Source organism: Phyllostomus hastatus, unplaced genomic scaffold, assembly GCF_019186645.2.
Source record: "Phyllostomus hastatus isolate PE091 unplaced genomic scaffold, TTU_PhHast_1.1 phas_contig_58, whole genome shotgun sequence".
Taxonomy (NCBI): Eukaryota; Metazoa; Chordata; class Mammalia; order Chiroptera; family Phyllostomidae; genus Phyllostomus; species Phyllostomus hastatus.
In genome coordinates this window covers 32,615,395-32,637,740 of record NW_025333916.1, presented here as the reverse complement: position 1 = coordinate 32,637,740, position 22,346 = coordinate 32,615,395, and the positions used below count along the sequence as shown (strand labels likewise).

The 22,346-nt window shown below is 46.6% G+C and overlaps 1 protein-coding gene across 3 annotated transcripts in view; it reads right to left on the bottom strand.

Moving 5' to 3' along the window:
* The window catches only part of CEP72 (centrosomal protein 72), a 32,691-nt gene extending 21,542 nt beyond the window's left edge, over positions 1 to 11,149 (bottom strand). For 2 of the 3 annotated variants that reach the window (XM_045848052.1, XM_045848053.1), the window contains exons 1-3: positions 11,030 to 11,137; positions 4,250 to 4,377; positions 3,064 to 3,256 (exon numbers count right to left, since the gene is read on the bottom strand). In XM_045848052.1, the coding sequence (XP_045704008.1) occupies positions 3,064 to 3,256; positions 4,250 to 4,377; positions 11,030 to 11,111 (403 nt within the window). In that variant the 5' untranslated portion in view covers positions 11,112 to 11,137. Of the gene's footprint in view, positions 1 to 3,063; positions 3,257 to 4,249; positions 4,378 to 11,029 lie in introns of all 3 variants that reach the window. The other variant, XM_045848054.1, reaches the window with a different exon arrangement.
* Between the last annotated feature and the right edge of the window lie 11,197 nt (positions 11,150 to 22,346).

Here is a 22,346-nt window from a genome sequence, read left to right as displayed (position 1 = left end):
CATTGCTTTTTAGAGAGAGGAAGGGAGAAACTGTGATGTGAGAGAGAAACATCGACTGACTGCTTCCCGTAAACACCCAGACCATGAATCGAACCCACAAACTAGATTGTGTGCCCTGACCAGGAATTGAACCTGTGACCTTCAATTATGGGATAAAGTTCCCACCAAGCCACACACAGGCCAGGGCTGAGCCTTAACTTCACTTTTGAGTCAGTTCCAAGTCCCTTATTCTAAGAATATTTCTCTGGACTATTCCACTATAAATTCAAACTCAGTCTGGCTAAAACCAAATGCAAAATTCATTCTCCCCAAAACTATACTCTCTCCCTATTACCAAACAAAATGGGATTCGGCCTCCTGCTGCCATACACAAGTATAACACAATAATTGGTGGGGAAGGAAAAAGGTTTTTATTAACAGGTTGCCTAATTTGGGGGAGCAAGAGGCTCCCCTTCTCCAAGCCATTATCTTCAGCAAAACACAGAAATCCCCTTGGAATTCACTCTTAAAAGACTGAAATCCAAATCCATGTCCAGAGATTTCTCCCCACCCCCATTCTTATCTGTCCTTTTGGAGTTCAAGGCTGCCATGCCAACAGATCTACATCTCTCCAGCCCCAGGCTCCCTCTCTCTGGAGTGCACACTTGTGGAGTTGGCGTCTCCATCTCCCCACCACAGCCTCCTCCTTCCACCCAGCCCAGTGCCTGCCAGATCACTGCAGCTGGTTGTGTGAGGGGCTCCGTCCTGGGGGCCCCTGGGGGTCCAAGGCTGCTTGCAGTCCCGGAGCTGAAGAACGTTCCGGTGCATCCGTGTGCTGCTCTCAGAGCCAGAGACTGGGAGCGGTGACAAGTGGTGCGGGGCCGCAGTGTCCTGCACAGGACCCAGCATCTGGGAGCTGGCTCCCAACAGTGTGAGGGGAATGCAAAAGTGGGCAAGTATCTCTGCGCCCTCCATTTAAAACCTTTCCCCCCAAATCCTACATGCTGTTGGAGTGTCCAAATTCCCAGCTAACTCAAGCTAATGTCTACCACGTGCATCAGCCCGCAGTGTTGTCTGCCCCTCCGCCTGCCGCCATGACCCAGAAGTGGGAAGGAGGGTTCTAGTCATGTGTAGGGGCACAATGTCTCTGCCCAGGGCAGGGATCGCCGCGCTCACCTTCACGATGCACATGTGTTGTGACCTTTTCAGCCGATACATGCCCTGTGTAAGCGGTGTCATGAGCCACATTAGTTATTTGCCCTTCCCTGGGGTATGGAAGCCTGTCAGGCAGTTTCGCTTGCGATTTCAATGCCCTGCCTTCAGCACTTCCGGACCCCTCTTGGGCATCCCTCCCCTCTGCCCAGCGATCTGGCCAGACCTCTCTGTTACACCCTGACTCTGCAGCATCCTCCCAGATCTCACAAGCCCCAGACCCATACACATTGCCTGCTCTGCTCCTGGACCCCACTTCTACTCCACAGGTCGCCCTTGATGCCCCACTGCCATTCTCCACACACTTCCAGAGCCTTCAGTCATTCTCTCGGAACAAACGACCGAGCGCCCGATCTCACTGCACAGTCTGCTAGAGCGAGCGGGCCACGAGTCCTGCAACGGCTGTGACTTTCAATCACATTCCTTTTTGTGTCTGGAAATATCTTTCCCACATGGAAAGACTCTCACACCCATTCTCTGTATAAACATTGTAAGATTGTGAACCTAAAACTTTTATGACAAAAGAAAAGTAATGACTTAAGACAGAAAATTGCAAAATATGTTCCATGATAAGGGTTGTAATGCTTCTGAAAAGAGCCAAATTCAACTATAAGTTGCTTAGAGTTAAAAGTTAGAAGAGAAGTACTTATTCCTCTCAAATATCTAAAAATTAAAATAAAACCCTGACGTTTAAGTAGGTTTGACTCAACAGTATGCCTTGGGGGTCAGTCATTAATACCCACAGCCTGGCCCTGCCCCAGGCCCAGGCTGTGGAGAGGGCACTGGAGGATAAGCTGACACACACCTGCCACTGAGATGTGCGCAAATCCACCCCCAGCGGCCTGCCTGCCCCTCAGTATTGACCACGTGGACAGTGGCAGAACAACGCCTTCCCTGACAGACGCTGCCCTGATGTGGGCCTCCCTTTGGTTTTGTTGGGTCAGAACCCAGGAGAGGGAGATTCCCCAGATGCATCCCCAGCCTTGCCAAGAAGTGAATGGGCCTGCAGACTGAGGGCACGCTGTGGTTACTGGGGCACACGACACCCCTTGATCAGACATTCCTGCACCACAGCTACCAGCACTGACCACCCCCTTCACACAGAAGGGTACGAGGCCCCCAAGCTCTCCCTCCCCCAAGACCTGCGCACCCCATGGTCCTGGGTTCATGCTCCAGCTCTTCCCCCTTGAAGTGCAACGTGAAGGAGCATCGGAAGTGCCACTGGCCACACTGCTCACAGCAAAGACATCTCCTGGTAGGTGGGGGGACAGGAGGGAAGGTGCCAGTGTGGCTTCCCTGAGTGTGATCCTCCCAACTGGACCTGTCCAGCTGGCACCCTGCAAGCGCTGCCTGTGACCCTGTCGCAGAGATCCATTTCTTTTACAGACATGGGTTACTAAGCCCAGGTGGTGGCTTACCTGCCAACAAAACCACCTCACTCTCTCTTACCCCTGTCACTTGTGGGAGGGTGTGAAACAATGAACTTCTAGTCTCCATCTTTCTAAGTGAGTACGAACCCAGCAGAATCCAGCTGTTTAGCTGAACCTGAGGTGATGGCCAGGGCCATGCACAGAAGCCGGGCACCAGAAGTTCAGAAATGTGCTGCAAAATAGCTAGAAAGTGAAGCCAGAGTGAGACTGAACAGTCCAGCCCACGCCTGCGCTTTTGTCCTCCCTAACAATCATGTGTGGCCACAGGTTCCCTGTCACCTTCCCAGGCAGCTCTCCGACAAGGCCCATTCTGTGACACAGGACTCATGCCAGAAGAGTAGAAAACAACCTTCCTTTTCAGAAAAATCAGCGGTGCAATCTGTCCAATGCTCCAAACACCAGCCGGGGCCCCAGGAGCAGGGTGTGAGCACGCCGCGCCTACCGAGCTGCCTGAGCTTCGGCAGCATGTGCACGACGAAGAGGCGGTAGTCAGACTCGTTCTTCACCACAGGGTTCAGTCGGAAGTCCACGTCCGTGAGCTCCGTCAAGCAGTGGAGCCGGAGTACTTCTGCTAGTGAGGAAATGCAGTTGTAGTAGAGATTGAGACTTTCCAGTGCAGCCAGGTACTGAATACCCTGTTAACAGGACAAAATGCTAATGAGTGCATGCTTTACAAACACAGAGTAAAATGGGCCAGCAGTGCTGACTGACCAACCAGCTTAACAAATGCACTAGTAACAACGACATGCTATTTTACGGGTAGAGAACAAACCTGAAATGTGTTCTCATCTACCAACTTCTGTCCTGCACACAGCGACTGGCTGTTCAGGGAAGTTCACAACAGTCATGACCACTGAGGACAGCATGTTCTCAGCATGGGCCAAGCTAAGCGATTTATACAACTCCACTCTGTTGTACACAACCCCACAGAGTAAGCCCTATCCCTGTTCTCATTTCACAGATGAGACAACTCAGGCTCGGAGGGGCTGAGAGGTGAGCCAGCACTGGTTGCAACCTGGATTGAAACTCGCCTTTGACTCCCAGCCGACTCCTGACCCCCAAGTCAAGGGTGCTGAAACTATTATGTTCCTGGGCAGCTACGTCCTGCCTTTCTTTCTGGCCAGAACCCCTCTCCATTTAAGCCACTCGCCACCATCACCTGGCTGACTTCTTACTCACTCACTAGGACCGAGCCTCTGCTGGGTTAGGCCCACTGCAGCAAACCGGCACTTGTGGCCTGCGGCGACCCAGAGGCACACAGTAAACGGAGCTGCAGTGTGGAAAATGGATAAAGAAAAATACAGCTGACAGAAAGGTGGAAGAGTCAGGGGCATGCACACAGTAACCTTCTGGGCTTAGTTTATTCCTTACAAGATACAACTGTTCATCAGAGCACTACGACTTCCAGCTGTCGAAGTAGTTTCAAGGTGTGCTGTGACACACAAGCAACCTGGCACACACAGGAAATGCAAGGAAATGGCCTTGCACGTAAATCCCCGTCCATGTGCAATACACAAGCACCACAGGCATGGTTACAAAACAGATTTCATTTTTAAATGTAAATGTGCTTTCCACTACTGCAGGTGATAGCACTAAATTCTCTTTTAAGAAACAAACCTAAAACTTACCTCTAGACTAACCAAGGAGTTACGTGAGAGATCCAAAGATTTTAGACCTGTTAAATTCATCAAAGAATTTCCCAGGTGAGTAATCTTTTCTTGATAGGTTCCAGGAATAGATAATGACCGAAGTTCAGCTAGGAATAGAAAATTATGAGATATTAACCTTATTTTTAAAGTGAAAATAAATTGTCATAAAAGTGAGATATCATAATCTCAAGAACTGCATTTAAAATTTTAGCTCATGTTCACCTCCAAACGCCTGTGAACCCATGCCTGCTCCTCACCCCACTGCCTCTCTGTCCAGCACCCGCTGTCACCAGGAACGTCCTGCTGTTTGGGCTCCTGCTTCCACTCCCATGTCCACCCCACTGCCTGTGCAGCCTCCATGCAGGGGTCACTACGTAGCTGACCCGGCCACTCCATGCCCATTACACGTGAGAGCAAACTGCATGCCCCGTGCACTGTGTGCTCTGCATGGCATACCCAATAAGCACACATTAAATACATGTCACCACAAAAATAAGTTTCTGTAGTCAAAAAAAATCTGGGTCTAAATGCACCAGTACTTTCCCAGTGATACTTATGGTTTAAAACGTGTCTTCATTAAAGAAACTGGTTTGCAGGTTTTCAGTCCAGGACAAGACAGGGTAGACACATTTCAAACGAATTCTCCCAATCTGTCATCCTAAAAACCAGGGACAACAATACAGAAAACAAACACCAGACAACTCTGAAGGGTGGGGAACAGAAAGCCAGCTACCTAGGGACCTCAAAAAATGGTCAAAAGATGATACACCATGATCAGGTGGGGTTTACTGCTGGGATGCAAGATTGGTATAAATCCATCCGCAAGTTGACTAATGTGATATGCCACGTAAACAAAATGAGGATAAAGATCATATGATCCTATCAACAGATGCAGGAAAAGCATTTGACAAAATCCAGCACTACGTATGATAAAAATCTCAGCAAAGTGAGAATAGAGAGAACACACCTCAAAATAATAAAACCCATATATGGCAAACTTACAGCTAACAAAATATTGAATGGGGAAAAAACTAAGTGTTTCCCTTAGGACAGAAACAAGACAGGGACGTCCACTTTCACCACTCTTATTCAGCAGAGTGCTGGATGGAGTCCCAGCCACAGCAACCAGAGGAGAAATAAAAGACATCCAAACTGGAAAGGAAGAAGTAAAATTGTCATTATTTGCAGATGACATAATATTGTATACCAAGAACTCTAAAGATTCCACACATATGAAAAAATACTAGAACTGATAAATGAATTCAGTAAAATAGCAGGATAAAAAAAATATTCAGAAATCAGTTTAATTTTTTTATCCTCACTCGAGCATATGTTTATTGATTTGAGAGGGAGAGGGAGGGGGAGTGGGGTGGAGAGAGAGAGAGAGAAAGAGAAACACTGATGTGAGGGAGAAACATCGATTGGTTGCCTCCCCCACAGCTAAGTATGCACCTGACCGGGGATGGAATCTGCAACCATCTGGAGTGTGGGATGACGCTCCAACCAACCGAGCAACCTGGCCAGGACAGTTGCATTTTTATACACCAATAATGAACCATCAGAAATGGAAACTTAAAAAAGCAATCACACTTACAAGTGCACAAAAATAAATAAATAAATAAATAAAATACCTAGAAACATATTCAATCAAGGAAGTAAAAGATGTGTCCTTGGAAAATTATAAGACATTGAAGAAACTGTGAAGATACAAATACATGGAAGCATGTACTCTGCTCATGGATAGAAAGAATTAACGTAGTTAAAATGTCCACACTACCCAAAGCAGTCTATAGATTCAATGTGATTCCTATATCAAAAGACCAATGGTGTCTTTCACAGAACTAGAACAAATAATCCAAAAATGTATTTGAAACCACAACAAAAACCCCAAACAGCCATAACAATCTTAAGAAAGAAGAAAAAAGTTCGAAGTATTATGCTACCTGCTATCAAACTATAGAATAAGGACATAGTAATCAAAGTAGCACGGTGCCGGCACGAGAACGAGCACATAGGTCAATGGAACTGAACAGAGAGCCCAGAAATAAACTCACTTCTATACGGTCAATTATTACTTGACAAGGCAGGCAAGAACATACAATGGAGCAAAGACAGTCTATTCAATAAATGGTTTTGCGAAAATTGGACAGATGCAGGCAAAAAAAATGAAACTAGACCACCTTTTTATACCATTTACAAGAACAAACTCAAAATGGATTAAAGACTCAATGTAAGACTCAAAACCATAAAATTCTTAGAACAAAACATAGGCAGTAAAATCTGACATCTCTCTTAGCAGTGCATTTTCTGCTATATCTTCAAGGGCATGAAATCAAGAGAAAAAATTGACAAACGGAACTACATCAAACTAAAATATTTTTACAAAGCAAAAGAAACCATTGATGAAGCGAAAAGACAACCTACTGAATGGGAGAAAATACTCACCAATGATATATCCAATAAGGGATTAATACCCCAAATTTATAAAGATCTCATACAACTCAATGCCAAGAAACAAACAAACAATCCAATTTAAAAAATGGGCAGAGGACTTGCAATGCAGACACGGGCCTGCAGTGACCACGTCATTATGGATGAAATGAGACATTCACATGTACTACCGAGTCCAGTGGAGGAAAAGGGACAGCATGGCTTTTCTCTCAAGGGGAGCAAAAGCCTTGGCCCTTGCCATGACTGGCCTTTACTGGGTTTCTCCTCACATTACACGATGGTCCTCATTTACTATGCACAGGTTTGCTTTAAGTGGTTACCTTTTACAGACAACAAAGGAGAGGATGCTGCTAATCACATCACAGAAGAGGGATATTTGCAAATGAAAAGGCAAAAGTAGTTGAACTGGTTATACTCATCCTTGGAAGGGTTAGCACGGATTTTAGGAAGTTACTTTGCAGTAAATGTCCTCAATTCAGGGTGAGGGAGTTTTTTTAGCAAAAGCAAGACTCAAAGCAGCCTAGACACATTGTTGGCCTGATTCCCCATGGGAGAACCTATCCGTGGGCGTGGGTCCTGTGCGTCTCTGAGTGGAAGCTGGGCCCACACCACGCAGAATGGTCTCCTACAACTTGAGTAGACACTTCTCTAAAGAGGACATACAAATAGTCAACAGACATATGAAAAGATGTTCAACATCACTAATCACCAGAGAAATGCAAATTAAAACCACAGTGAGATACCATCTCAAACCTGTCAGAATAGTTTTCATCAATAAATCAATAAACAAGTGCTGTTGTGGGAACAGACTGGTGCACCCACTGTAGAAAACAGCAGAGATGATCCTCAAAAAATGAAAAATGGACCCAGTGATTCCATTTCTGGGTATATATCCAGAGAAACCCAAAACCCTGATTCGAAAGAATATACGCACCCCTATGGTCACTGCTGGGTTACTTACAATCGCCAAGACATGGAAGCAACGCAGGTGCCCATCAACAGATGAGTGTTCAAAAAAGCTGTGGCACATGCAGGGGTTGGCAAAAGCAGGTTTCCAGTTGTGAGTAACATTCTTTTGAGTTAATAAAGCTACTGTAATAATCCTAACCTGCACACGTCTTTCCATGTGAACTGTAAACCTACCTCTGCCCACCCCATATACCTAGTGGAATATTACCCAGCCATAAAAAAGAATGAAATCTTAACACCTGTGACAGCATGGATGGACCCAAAGATTATTATGCTAAGTGAAACAAGCCAGTCAAAGAAAGACAAATACCACATGATTTCACTTACATGTGGAAACTAAGGAACAAAATAAACAAAATGGAAACAGACTCATAGATACAGAGAACAGATTAATGTCTGCTGGAGGAGGGATCGGAGGGACTGGGTGTAAAAGGCGAAGGCAGTAAGTACAAATTGGGAGTTCCAAAAACAGCCACAGGATATACAGTACAGCACAGGGAATATAGTCAGTAATGATGTAATAACCGGGTATGGTGCCAGTTGGGTCCTGGACATATCCAGGGGAGCACTTTGTAGAGTATATGAGCATCTGACCACTGTGCTGTACACATAAAGCTGATACAAAATAAAATTGAATGTCAACTGTAATGAAGGGAAGGGAAGGGAAGGGAAGGGAAGGGAAGGGAAGGGAAGGGAAGGGAAGGGAAGGGAAGGGAAGGGAAGGGAAGGGAAGGGAAGGGGAGGGAAGGGGAGGGGAGGGAGGGGAGGGAGGGGAGGGGGAGGGGAGGGAGGGGGAGGGAGGGGAGGGAGGGGGAGGGGAGGGAGGGAGGGAGGGGAGGGAGGGGAGGGGGAGGGGGAGGGGGAGGGGAGGGAGGGAGGGGAGGGAGGGGAGGGGGAGGGAGGGGAGGGGAGGGAGGGAAGGGAAGGGAAGGGAAGGGAAGGGAAGGGAAGGGAAGGGAAGGGAAGGGAAGGGAAGGGAAGGGAAGGGAAGGGAAGGGAAGGGAAGGGAAGGGAAGGGAAGGGGGAAGGGAAAGGTCAAGCAGTGAATGCCCTGGGTTGGTTTGGGTGTTTTTGTTTGGTCTCCTGTACACTCCACCCCAATCTGAGTGCCAAAGGAGCTGTCAACGTAGAAGCGCCAGTGGAAACTGACCAAAAAATACGTCAGCCCCACTCCAGCCCAACACCAAGGAGGAAAACATGCACCTGGTACACCTGGCCTTGTACAGTGGCCCGCACAGGGGCTGTGAGAGTGGGCCCTGACTACTGTCCTGGCCTGGCCGTGACGAGGTGGCCTGCAGGCATGTGCAGAGGTCATGTGTGTGATAGGAGCCTGCCTGGCCACCGCCTCAGCAGCAAGGCAGCACTCAGTTGGTGCCTGTAATGACTGAGATTTAAACAGAAGGCAGAGTCTCACCACTTAACATCTGAAATGTCCATGACACAACAAAAAATTACCAAGAACTAGTAACATCTCAATTTGAATGAGAGAAAACCATCAAGACACATGAACACTGAGATGACAGAAGTCAGAATTCTCTAACAAAAATATTAAGACAACTATTATAACAATAATTTGGTAAGCAACTGCAAACACCCCTGGAACAAATGAAAATATAGGAACTCGTGGCAAAAAAACACTATAAAAAAGAAACAAGAAATTTCAGAAATGAAAAATAGCTGAAACAGAAAGAAATTACAGGAGTGGCTCAATAACAGAATAGAGATGACAGAGGAAAAAATTAAAAATGTAAATGCAGAGACAGACTGGCCAAAATTATTCTATCTAAGCAACAGAGAGACCATAGGCTTAATAGGCATTACCCACAGAGGAAAAATAATTCACACGGCAGGGAATTACTCTTCAGAAACCACAAAGGTCTGAAGACGTGATAACACATTTCTCAAATGATGAAAGACAAGAACTTTCAACCCAGTTAGATGTAACTTTCAATCTACATCTAACAAAAACAGCCTTCAGGACTTCCAACAAAATATTCTCAAATACAGAATCACTGAGAGTGTATCACCAGGACACGTACCCAAAGCTAACTGCTTAAAAAAAAGTTCTTTAGCCCTGGCTGGCGTAGCTCAGTGGATTGAGCACGGGCTGCGAACCAAAGTGTCGCAGGTTCGATTCCCAGTCAGAATACATGCCTGGGTTGTAGGCCATGACCCCCCAGCAACTGCACATTGATGTTTCTCTCTCTCTTTCTCCCTCCCTTCCCTCTCTAAAAAATAAATAAATAAAATCTTAAAAAAAAAAGTTCTTTAAATATAAAGATACAAGAAAGAATGAAGAAAAATAAGAGGATAAACATGTGGGTAAATACGTTTCCTTCTGAGTTAGTTAAAATGTTAGATGACTGTACTATCATTAATGTAGTTTCAAAATATGTACAGGAAATATTTAAAACAACTAAAATATAAAGCAGGGATGATAATGAAACCTAAGTGGTGGCGAGGTTTCTCCATTTCACCCGAGCTGGTAAAATGTCCACACAAGTAGACTGTAATTTGTAATGCAACCACTAAAAAAAAACAAACAAAGAGATATGCTAAAAAATATAAAAGGTAAATCAAAATGGAAAGCTAAAAAATATTCAAATAAACCACAAGAAGGCAGGAAAAGGGAAACCAAACCAAAAACAAAGAGAACAAACAGAAAACAAATAATAAAATGGCATACTTAAGCCCTACTGTGTTGATAATTACATTAAGTGTAAATGGTCTAAATACACTACAAAAGACAGAGATTGGCAATGTATTTAAATGAACGAAATATACACTGTCTACAAGAAACTAATTTCAAATGTAGTGATATAGGCAGGTTAAAATAAAAAGTAAAAGGATGGGGAAAGATATGCCCTGCCAACCAATCAAAGTAAAGCTGGAGCGGCTACACTAATATACAACACAGATGTCTCAACAAAAGAAATTATCAGGGTCAAGAGGAACACTGCATATACAATACGAGTCACTCCAACAAGACGACCAAAAATCCTGAATAGTATGTGACAAATAGCACAGCCTTAAAATATGTGAAGTGGAGGGAGAAACATAAAATGCACAATTATATTGCAATAGTTAGGTCCCCCACCTCATCCCCTCCCCCCCTCCTACCTCCACGTCCCATATCTTCCCCACAAGGGCCCCCTACCCAGCCTTCCACCCCTCACCCTCTCTTTTGCACCGCCCCCCCCACTCCCACCCCATCACCTCCCAGGCCTGTGATCGTTCGAGACCCGCTTGGTCCCTGTGCCGGCGCTTCTGGTCTGACCCCCTGGCGGGAAGCTCGCACCCTCAGCCAGCTTCCCCGCCCGCCTGCCGGCCACCACGCACCCAGGTCGTGGTGAGGCGCCAGGCCGCTCTTCTCCCGGATCTTGTCCTCACACAGCACCAGCAACGAGCCCACTGGCGCCATGCTTTCAAACGGCAAACCTCTGAGCCTGCGCCTGCGCAGATTGGTAGTCGGGGGCCGGACTAGGTGGGACTTAGGGCGGGGTCGCGGCAGGATCCGGGGACTCGGCGGGGACTGCAAGTGGGCGGGGCCCGCAGCTGGGACCCGATCGAAAAGGCGGGGCCGAGGACCTAAAGCAGTGAGGAAAATGGCCAGGGCAATTGAAGCAGGTAACCTGGGTGGTCCAGACCTCTGGCCGCAGGGTTGGATTGAGTTGCCCCAGGACCTAGGGCGCTGGGTGACCCGGGACTGCTCTTCCTACGATGTCCCTGAGACGCTGTCGCTTCCTGAGCCTGGTGCCTTCCCCGGGAAAGACGCTTGCGGGTAGGGACCCCGGTTTACCTGGTGACCGGCTCCACGTGAAGACCAGTCCCACCTAGTGACCCGCCCCAAGATGAGGACCCCGTTGCCCCCCAGCATTATCCATGTCCTGGGCTAAATCCCCGCACGTGGAGGAGCAGTTCTCTCCCACCTTAGTCACTCGGCGGCGGCCAGTCCTCATCTGTCCTGGTTCTCAACTTCTCGGCGATCTCCAGTGTCCGATTTTGCTAGCCACCCGCTGACCAGAAGGTTCGTTGCGTCTGTTCCTCTGGGTCCTTTATGGGGAGTCGTGAGGAGCCCTTAAGATCTACAGGACTTAGGGAACACCCCATTCCAGGTCTGAATCTGCCCCACCCAGCTGATACCCTGGGTACCCCTCCCTAACCCCCTCCTGGTGTCTGGGGGCGCCCCTGCTACCCCTTAACCCCATATTTAACCAGCTTGTTAGTATCGTCCCCTGGCATGTCACAGGCAGGGTGGTGGAGCAATATAGGGGTGTGTGGGGTAAAGGTGGTGTTATGCAGTGTGCCCCAACTCTGAGCTTCAAACCTGCCACACAGGCCTCCTCCTTGGGCACCCGTGCAGTCATTTATCCAGACCGTAGAACACTCAGTAACACTGGGTGAAGATTGTCCTGTAATACAATCTATCCTGAGACTGTTCCTTGGTCCCCTTCCTACAAAACTGGAGGGCGTCCAGCACATCCCAGGCCAGCTTGTGGGTCACCACACCAGGTTTCTGCTGAGTGGAACTTTGTGCAGCCAAGAGACTTAGAAATAGTGAACAAATATCCTTGCTTTTCAGAAGCAAACAAAGGCAGACAAAAGGCTTCTGTCGGTCACAACCCAAGACAAGTAGCTTGTCAGACACAACCCACACTACAAACACCAGCTGCTTCCTCCTGCCTGCGGTCACCTCAGGTCAGGTGGCCCGGTCTTTGAGGCTGAGCTGTGGAGAGCAGACCTTGAACATGTCCTGTGGGACAGCACCACACAGTGTTTCTAATGTCCCAGAAGTGCCAAAAAAAACTTTGAAAATCACATTTTCTGTTACTGAAGTATTGCATATTCATTGTAGAAGAGGCAAAAAATTTCAGAAGAAAACAAATGTTAAACATTTTCCCACGCAGAGATAACCAGTGTTAACACTTCACGTGTGTCCTTCAGGGACGTCTTCCAAGCCAGTGTGTATTTAACACTGGTGAGACTATGCTGAGCATTCTCATAGACACACATTAGGTTCGCTTAAAAGTCCTTTTGTTTTTTTCCGTACGATGCTCTAGTAGTGCTTAGTTGTCTTTAACTTCATTCCAAACAATTTTGTTAGACTGTATTATGACAGCTGTCATATCAGCATGCATTTAAAAAGAACATCAGAATTAGTGAATTTCTGTGTAGCCATTTTAATATTGAAGATGGAAGAAAATACACATTTTGGCATATTATGCTTTATTTTTTCAAGAAAGGTAAAAACAACTGAAAAGCAAAAAAAATATTTGTGCAGTGTATGGAGACGGTGCTGTGACTGATCAAACATGTCAAAAGTGGTTTGCAAAGTTAATGTGCTAGAGATTTCTCACTGGACAATGCCCCATGGTCGGGGAGATCAGTTGAAGTTGACAGCGATCAAATTGAGACATTAATTAACAACAATCAACATTACACTGCACCAGAGGTAGTCGACATACTCAAAATGTCCAAATCAATAAAGTTATTAGTGAAAATGAAAACCCTATCTCTTATTTTATGGAAAAAACTAAACGGACTTTTTGGCCAACCCAATTTTTTTCCTTTTTATGAACACTGTTGCTAAATACTCTTCAACATCATCATTAAACATCATTTTTAATGGTCACACTAGATTGTGACCACTAAACCCAGATTTTTTTAACTGTTTCTTCTTTTCTATGGAGACAAATCTAGTGGGATGTTGTTTTGAAGTTCCTTTTGAGATGCCCTGGAGCGCACCCTAGAGATGTAAAACAGGTTGGTTTCCCACCTTCCCCAAGACTCCGGAGCTTATCCCAGGTCCTCAGAGCCAGAGCGGCTGAGGGGAACCTACATGCCCCTGAAACATGTTTTAGCTACTCTGAATTGTCTGTCATCTCTGTGTTGTGAGAAAGCCAGCAATGTTATTTTACCAATGAGGAAACCACACAGTGGCCAACTGGGTGCGATTTGACTGAAAATCAGGGTAATATTAGAGCACAGCCTCACCTGTGCTTCTGCACCAGGCCCACACAAGGCAGGGAGCTCCCGTGATCCTGAGTATGAACCACACACCTACATCTTTCGTGTCCACTGACAACTCACACACGCACGCATTCGTGCAGTAACACCAATGCACACTTTCAGGCAGGCTCTCAGCCATCCACCCAAATGCACTCTTACACACGTACAGGAACGTGGGGGGCAGCACACAGCCAGTGCTCCAAATCTGTGGGTCTTTCCCAGCTGAATGGCAGGAATTGCCCTTGGTCACCTGTGGGGCACCATTGAGCTGAAGTGCTCTGGGGCCTCACTCCCACGTTGGAAGTGGACACTGCAGGTGGACACCGTGCAGATGCACCCCAAAGACTTCTCATTGATGGGCCTGTAGCCAGTGCTGCTCCTGAGTCTCTAGGAGCCGAGATGGGAGGCAGGGGTGGCCATCAACCCAGGGAGCTGGCCCTCTCCACCCTCCCTTCCCCCTACCAGCACTTTCTCATAGGGAGCATCTGACCAAGGACAGCTTTGCAGTGGATATACTTCCTTCTCGTGTTCATTTCATTCATAAATATTGAATGAAAGAGCCTGTTCCCTCACTGTATTTCTAACAGTAAATATCAGTATTAATATTTGTGAATTGTCAGTTTCATTTCTTTCAACTAACTTCTCCCCGAAGCGTGGAATGAGATGGGGAGAAAGGGCCTTTCTGAGGCAACTTTTAGGCAAACACTTTAATGGGTGGGCTAGGGGTTCACCATAACATCTCAACATGTAACTAGTCATTTTAACACCGAGCTCCGGTCCTGCTTCTTCTCTGACTTGACAAGACAGGGTGTTGCGTGAGCTCCCTCGGCTCATGGGGCAGCTGCTGTGGCCAGGAGGGAGTCCAGATCTGGAGGCTCCCATGTCTTTGCTTTATGTGGAAGCTCTTGTTGTGCATGATTCATGCCTCATCCTGGGATGGTCAGAATTAGTGGTGTAAGGCCTCCACCTGCAGGACCCCCAGCTCTAGTAGCTTCCCCTCAGAGCTGGGGGCCCTGGTCCCTGGGGTCTCAGCAGTCCCCTGAGAGAGGGGGCACACACTCAACCTACAGATGGACCCTCATGGACCATCACTACAGTGGATGTCAGGACACAGTAATGTCTGCGTGAAAGGCAATCAGAGCAGGAAGCAGAGAGGGGCCACCCTGTGGACTGTGGGATGGGGGTTTCACCTGAGAGTGTAAACATTTTTGTCTTGCTGAGGTATCATTTAAGATACAAGTAAAACCCAGCTAGAATGGGCTATGCAAGGATACGCAACTAGAACCCCCAAGGCGGGAAGGGCTCAGCTTTGCTGATTACAGCTGAACTCCTCAGTTCCTGCAAGGCCTGGCACAATTCCCTCCACCTGTGTCCAGCAGAGACCCCCCACAGCCCCACAAGTCTCCCATCCCCTCCGCCATCCCGCAGTCCACGTGTTCCTGAGCCACCCTGTGCCGGGGGCAGGGAGGCTTCAGTCATGGGAAGAGGAATAGAGGCCAGACGTTTCCTACAGTTGCCAGCACATAAAAACCCGAGACTTCTCAAGGAAAACTGTGACTTCCAGATGTTTTTGAACGTGCGGAGACATGACAATGAGGCCCCTGTTTCTGCATTCTGTGGGTCCATCTGGACAGGCCCTGCCAGCCCCTTGGGCATCTCACTCTGGAGTACAAGGACAGGTGTGTCCAGGGCCCCCCACACTTTCTGGAGCAGCCACCTCCAAGTGCTGGGCAGTTCTCGGACAGGTCCTGGCACACGGCGCCCCACAAACATTGTGTCTTTGTTCTGCTTGTGTACTGGGCACCTTCCAGTGGGAGCTGCCCCTGTGCCTACCCGCTGCCCATCATCCTCCCACCTGCTCCTCTGCTCACTGACAGGAAGAGGTACAGGATCGAGGGGCAGCCCTCAGGCACAGCCCCAGGGTCCCCAGCCTTTCCAAGGACAAGGCCCACCTCTGTGGGGTCTAGGGACCTGTGGCCTGCTCTCTCCTATAAGGCTCTAGGGAGCACGGGGTTCCGGACCAGGTGGAGTGTGGCCTAGGGTGACACAAGGACCCACGCAGAGCCCATGCCCCACCCTAGGTCAGCTGTCCCTAACTGCCCCCCAGTAGTTTGCTACCCACCTACACTGACTCTGCAGACCTGGTATCACCCTGCTGGCTGCCAGCTCATCATTCTCATTGGTCTCAGGGCTGTCACATGGCAGAGCTCATTGAGCACAAGGAGAGGCCACACACTGACACATTTTGTGGCTGGTTGATCACACCCTAATTAAAGTGGGCAGTGTGGAGTGTGGGAACGCTCAGGCTCAGCAGCACAGCTAGAAGCAGAGATGGCTGTCAGTGGGGCAGCCTGGCCCATGGACAAGCAGGGGTGCTATGGGCAGCCTCGCTGCCTCAGGGGGCCAGTTTTCTCCTCTCTAAAATAAAATTAACAGGTCTCTTGAGGGGTTCTTAGATCCCTTTAACCTTGCCTGTTTTCAGCATAGAGGACCGAGAACCTCCCTACATCTGTTATAACTATGGTTAGCCAGTTCTGGCTGATGATAAGTAAGCATGAAGCAACAGTGGCATTTTGGGGTAAAGTTTTGATTTTTTGGAAAAAAGAATGTGTCTGTTGGTGGCACATGATATGCCCCCTCTCCTTGCCTTGAACACAGCTGTGATGCCTGGAGCTGCAGCAGTCATCTTGGAGCAATGAGGTGGCAGTTGGGGGGTGGGGGTTGGCATCACAGAGGTACCCAACTTAGACTCCAAACCAATGTTAGCTAGTACTTGCTACCTCTAGATTTCTGGCTGAGAGAGAAAATACGAGTTTGGAGTGACTGTTGCTGCAGCTAATGCATTCCCACCACATCCTGAGGTCTGCTCAGGTGGTGAATGAAACGTGTGGATAGGCTGTGCCACATGCCATTGTGCAGATGAGAATATTTGTAAGACGTGTGACTGTGCTGAAAGAGAGGTTCTCTTTCCACATGAGGGAGACAGAACAGGGCCCCAGAATAGGGGTAGGGAGGGGGCACGGAGCTGGGTGCTGCCAGCAGGGGAGCGGGTGACAAGTAGACTCAATTCACTTCAAGGCTCAGTCAGAGGGGAAGAGCCTGAAAGGATGGGCGTGTCACTTCCTCTGCCCTGGGGAGGTCTGAGTGAGCTTCCAGCCTGACCAAAATCCTGGCAGTTTGTGTGGACAATGAAGCAGATGAGGGTGAAGCACAAACAGAAACTTGAAACTGAATAACTACTTTCCTAACTGTAAAGAGAGAGAATTCTGATAACCAGCCCTCCCGCCCTTTGCCATTCATAACCATCAAGAGTTGAAATAAGCAGTCAATGATGAGGCCCCTGGGGCAAGGACAGAGCCTGGATTTGTTGTTACAGGTGGCAGTCAGAAAAATAACACAGGAGTGAGAGAAGACCTTTGCCTTCAAGAAGTTTACAATTGACTTTACATTGTGTGCTTGCAAAGGCTGTGCTGGGAACGCTTGTGACCCTGGCTCCCCGCAGTGCCTGGAGTGACCTTGGTGTCAGACCTGGTGTCAGACCTGGGAGAGCACACCTGTGTGGTTTTCAGCTACTTCGTCTATGGCAGTTTGTTGTAGCACCCCCAAGAAACTCATATACACACAGTCCAAATTCGGCAGCATAGCAAAACACAAAAAGACATTGGACGCCAACTTGATCAGTCTGCTTATCCAGAAGACTGATGTTCGCAGAGGTCAAATGTCTCGCCCAAGTTCTAAAGACAACCGGTTGTTTTATCTGCGAGGCCCGCTGCTCCGTGGGCTCTTGTCTGGGCCCCGTCTGCATGGTAGACATGAACCTGTGTGTGAGATACCAGGAAGACAGCTCTACAGGGTCCTGCATCCTCCTACTTGTTGGGACTCCTGGGCAGGACTGGGGGTGGGTCCCAGGACACTGGACACCAGGACTGACAGTGGGACGGGGCACAGGTGACCTAAGAGAAGAACCTCATCTGCATCCCTGAACAGCAGGCCCTGTCAAGCGCAGATTCAGCCTTATTGAGCCACGGCAGGCATGTTGCTGGTGTCACAAGGATCCCATGGGAGGGGACAGCACTCTCTGGTGTCTGTTTTACAGGGAGTGATCTGGGCTCAAAGGAGTCATGAAACTTGAGTGACCCACACCCAGTTCTGTCTCCAGAAGTCAGCTCTTCACTAATGGAGACCACCTCCCAAAGACACGCAGACCTGTAGTATGTGGCGTGTCCCTGGGACCCCTGAAATGGGGAGGTGGGGGGGTTGTCACATTGCCACCGGCCTGCAGCAGTCTGGCCCTCCAGTGTACACTGTCTTGGGGTGTACTCTCCACTGGGACGGTATTGCTCCAAGAGCTGTCCGCTTTTCTTGGTACCCCAAGGAAAAAGTCTTGCCTCCACTGGGTTATATGCCATTTTCTGTGCTTATTTAACCTTGACCGTTTTCAGAACTCAGTCCCTACATTTTTTTCAAAGGTCCCTTTTCAATCTCAAGGAGCAGGAAGCAATATTCTTTTAAAAACCAATTAGCCACACGTCTTTGCTCATTAAATAAATATTTTTACTTTGGACCCAATTGATTTTTCAGATATGTGGAACAATGGGCTCAGTCACCTGTTCGCAGGTCTGCAGCCCCTTTCCTCCCCCGACCTTTGAAGTCCTTGTGAGGCGGCCACACCGGGCACACAGTGGGGCCCAGCCTATCCCACAGACACGCACCTGAATTCTTACCAACTTTACGGGTGTTCAGAAACTGTCTTTTAATCTTGTAACATATCCCTTTTCTTGGAATCCCATGACGTGCCCTGCTGAGAAAAATGCCACAGGGATGAAAACAGCTGGCAAAGAGCGCCAGGAAAGCCTGCCAGCACCTCCCAGCACTGTCAGGCCAGGGTCTCTACCCAGCCTTGTTCATGGAGCCCAGCTGGCCTCGCTTCCTGCCATCTCTTCCCCGGTTCACGGCTGCCTGTGCTAACGGAAGACAGATGAGCGAGGCCAAGACTAGTTCAGTTCTGTGGAAGAAGCCTTCATTCATTCATTCAACACGTGTTTATTGAGCACCTACTTATTCCAGGTCCTGCTCTAGGTGCTGGGTATAGACTGGACCTTCGTTTCCCGTGACAAGAGACGGGGATGTGGGCAGCAATACATGATACAACACATCTGAAGGTGAGAAGCGCCACGGAAACAGTGAAGACGGCAGCAGGGCCAGGACAGCAGCACTGAGCAGGTTCTTAGTGCCATACAGGCAGGAGGGGCCTGGTCAGGGCGGTGCTGTTTGAGAAGAGACCTGACGGAGCTGAGGCACTGCTGTCTGCTCCACGGATCTAGGGAAAGAGCAGGTGCTTGCGGCCAGGTGGTGACGACTGTGGCCGGCCATGCGGGTGGGTGAACGGTGCACTCAGTCCTGCCTGCCCCAGTGCTGGCCTGCGCTGACGGGCGTCAGCACCTCTTGAAGCCAAAATGCCAAATAAGTCCTTACTTTTACCCCTTCTACCATTTTCTTGTTGCCTAGGAGTATTTTTCTGCCGAGCTCCACTAAATCCACATCCCAGTAATCTAACGATGGATTTGGTTTTCTCCATTTCTGTATGGACTGACAGATACAAAAAAAAACCCACGACAGGTCTTACAGAAAAAATGTATTTAATTTAGTTTAAATGTCATATCGGTTATTGAGAGAGTCAAGTGGTTTGTTTAATACTGTTGAGCAGAAAATTGAGCAGAAATAAATATTTATTTATTTAGAATAGAAAGCCAAAGAAGCAGAATCAACAAATAGTTTATGTATGTAAACAGGTATCTTTCAATTTTTAGTAGTCCTCAGTTTTGTTGTTAATACTTTCGTAAGTTGATTATTTTGGTGATATTAATAGAGTTCATTTAAGTGGTTTATTTCCCAGTTCTTGAAGGGAACTTAAAACTGGCTCATGGGCTAATGTCTAACCCACACTAATGGCTGTGTGTCACTAAATCTGTACCACATCTGAAAACTATACTAGAAAACCGACGGAAACCATAACTTAGTGTTTTGAAAGGAGCTAAAAAGAAACAAAATGATCAAAGCTATGAAAGAACGATAGTGATTTAGAATTAGAACAACTTAGAAGTGAAGTGATCGAAGAAAGTATTTGAAAAGGCAAATGCCTGAACTCAGGGAAGAGTTTAAAATATTTTTAAAATTTAGAGTAGACTAAAATACAAGGGACACAACCATGAATATTGTGTTAAGAGAAATGCAAGAAATGAAGGGTAGTGTTTCAAAGTAACGCAGGATGGGGAGGAAGGGACTCAAAGGGAAATAGTGCAGAGATGGGCAAAGCCACCCCTGGACACACTTGACCCTGAGGAAGAGAGCAAAGCACAACCCAGCAGCATAAGTGTAACGCAAGACAAGTTTTCTGGAAGAAGAAACACCACATGAAGATATACATGAAAGAGTGAGTGCATCGAGTCCTGGGAAACCAACGCAGTGACCGGCACTAGGCATTTGTTAACAAAACGAGTGGACTTTGCAGAAAAAGAGAACTAAATAAGGCCAGCTTACTTATAAAGGAAAGAAAAGCAGGGTCCTCTTTTCTTGGCAAGAGCAACGGATTTAAGATAATCAAGGATATTTAGGATAATCAAGGAAAGAGAATACAGGCCAGGGGCTCACACTCAGCCAAACTGACCTCAAAGAGTTGATCGAAGAGGTGCAGATAGATACACACCAAACCGTGAATGGCTGCGGACCCATCTCTGCAGTGATCAGCCACATTTCCCTAACGGTGAGACGGGAAAGAATTTAGGCTCTGCACGCCAAGAGACCAACTAAAGGAACTTTGTAGGGCATTACAGAACCTTTTCAAATGTAGCCATTTAGAACGGAAAGACCATTCTTCCTTGGGAGGGGCTTAACTTTGCCATGAGTCAGGCTTGACCTCTGCATTTGAAAACTAGCCTTGACAACCCAAGTGACAGGGAGCGTGAGCTAGGAATTCAGATCTAGAATTTGGAATCTGGTTTGGGATTCAAGATTCTGCACACAGAACTTAGCACCCAGAATCTGAACACAGAACTGTGAGTGTGTGATGTCCCCTTACGGTCCTTTTAGTGTCTGTGGGGACCTGATGCCATGTCCTCTTTCATTACAGATACTGGAGATTTGTGTCTTCTTTCTGTTTCTCTTTCTTTGATTAGTCTGGTTAAAGGATTATCAATTTTATTGATCTTTTGCGAAGAACCAGCTTTTAGTTTCATTGATTTTTTTTTCTTTATTGTCTTTCTGTTTTGGATTTCATTGATTTTTCTTATCTTTATTATTTCTTTCCTTCTGCTTGCTTTCAGTTTAATTTGCCTCCTCTTTTTCTAATTTCTGAAGGTGAAAGTTTTGATAGCTGATTTTTAATTTTTTTGTTTTAAATACAAGCATTTCTTTATTCTTTCTAATTAAATGCTTCTGATACAAATGGTTAATTCTGTAAATTTCCCTCTAAACATTGCTTACTTTTCACATGGTATATTGTTATTCAATATTTTCATTCAGTTCAAATAATTTCCAATTTTTCTGAGACATCTCCTGAATACCTGGATTACCTGGAAGTGTGCTGTTCAGTTTCCACATATTGGGGAATTTTCCAGATATTTTTGTTACTGATTTCTAGTTTAATTCCACTGCAGTTTTTTTATTTAAAAGTTTTTAATGTGTTTTATGACCCCAGGTGTGGTCTATCTCGTTGTGTGTATAGTTTAATTCCATTGCAGTTTTTTTATTTAAAAATTTTTAATGTGTTTTATGACACCAGGTGTGGTCTATCACAACGAGATAGACCACACCTGGTCTTCCTGTGTGCAAGAAGAATGTGTATTTTGACATTGTTTGGTGTGTTATTCTACAAATGTCAGTTACATCCTGTTGGTCCATGGTGCTGGTCAGTTCTTCTCACCCTTGTTAATTTTCTGTCAACTTTCCTATCAGTTCCTGAGAGAGGAATTGTTATGGACTAAATTGTGTTCCCCCACATTCATATATTGAAGACCTGACTTCCAATGTAACTGTCCTAGGAAATGAGGCCCCTAAGGAGGTAATTAAGGTAAAGGGAAGTTATAAGGGCTTTATAGATTTTGAAGCTCTGTTGTTAGGTACATGCAAATTTAGGATTAGTATGTCTTCTCTGTGAAGTGATCATTTTATCACTATGTAATATTCCTCTTTATTTGTAGTAATTTTCCTTACTCTAATGTCTACTCTGTAACTTTAGTTTTTTAAAATTGGTGTTGTGTGATATCTTTTTCTATCATTTTATTTTTAATCTACTTATATTTTTATATTTACAGTAGGGCTTTTGTAGATGCATGTAGATAGGTCTTATCGCTTTTATACAGTCTGACAATTTCTGTTTTAATTGGTATGCTGAAACCATTCACATTTATTTTAATTATTGAAGCACTGGAGTTTAGATATACAATTTTATTATATAGTCTGTGTTTGTCTTCTCTGCTTTTTCCCTCTTCTCCTTTCTTGCCTTCTTTTGGATTATTAAAACCTTTTTAGTATTTTATTTTGATTTACCTATTGGTTTTTTACTGTATCTCTTTGTATACAATCTTTAGTGGTCACTGTAGGGACCACAATATACATATGAACTTCTCACTCTACTTTTAAATCTACT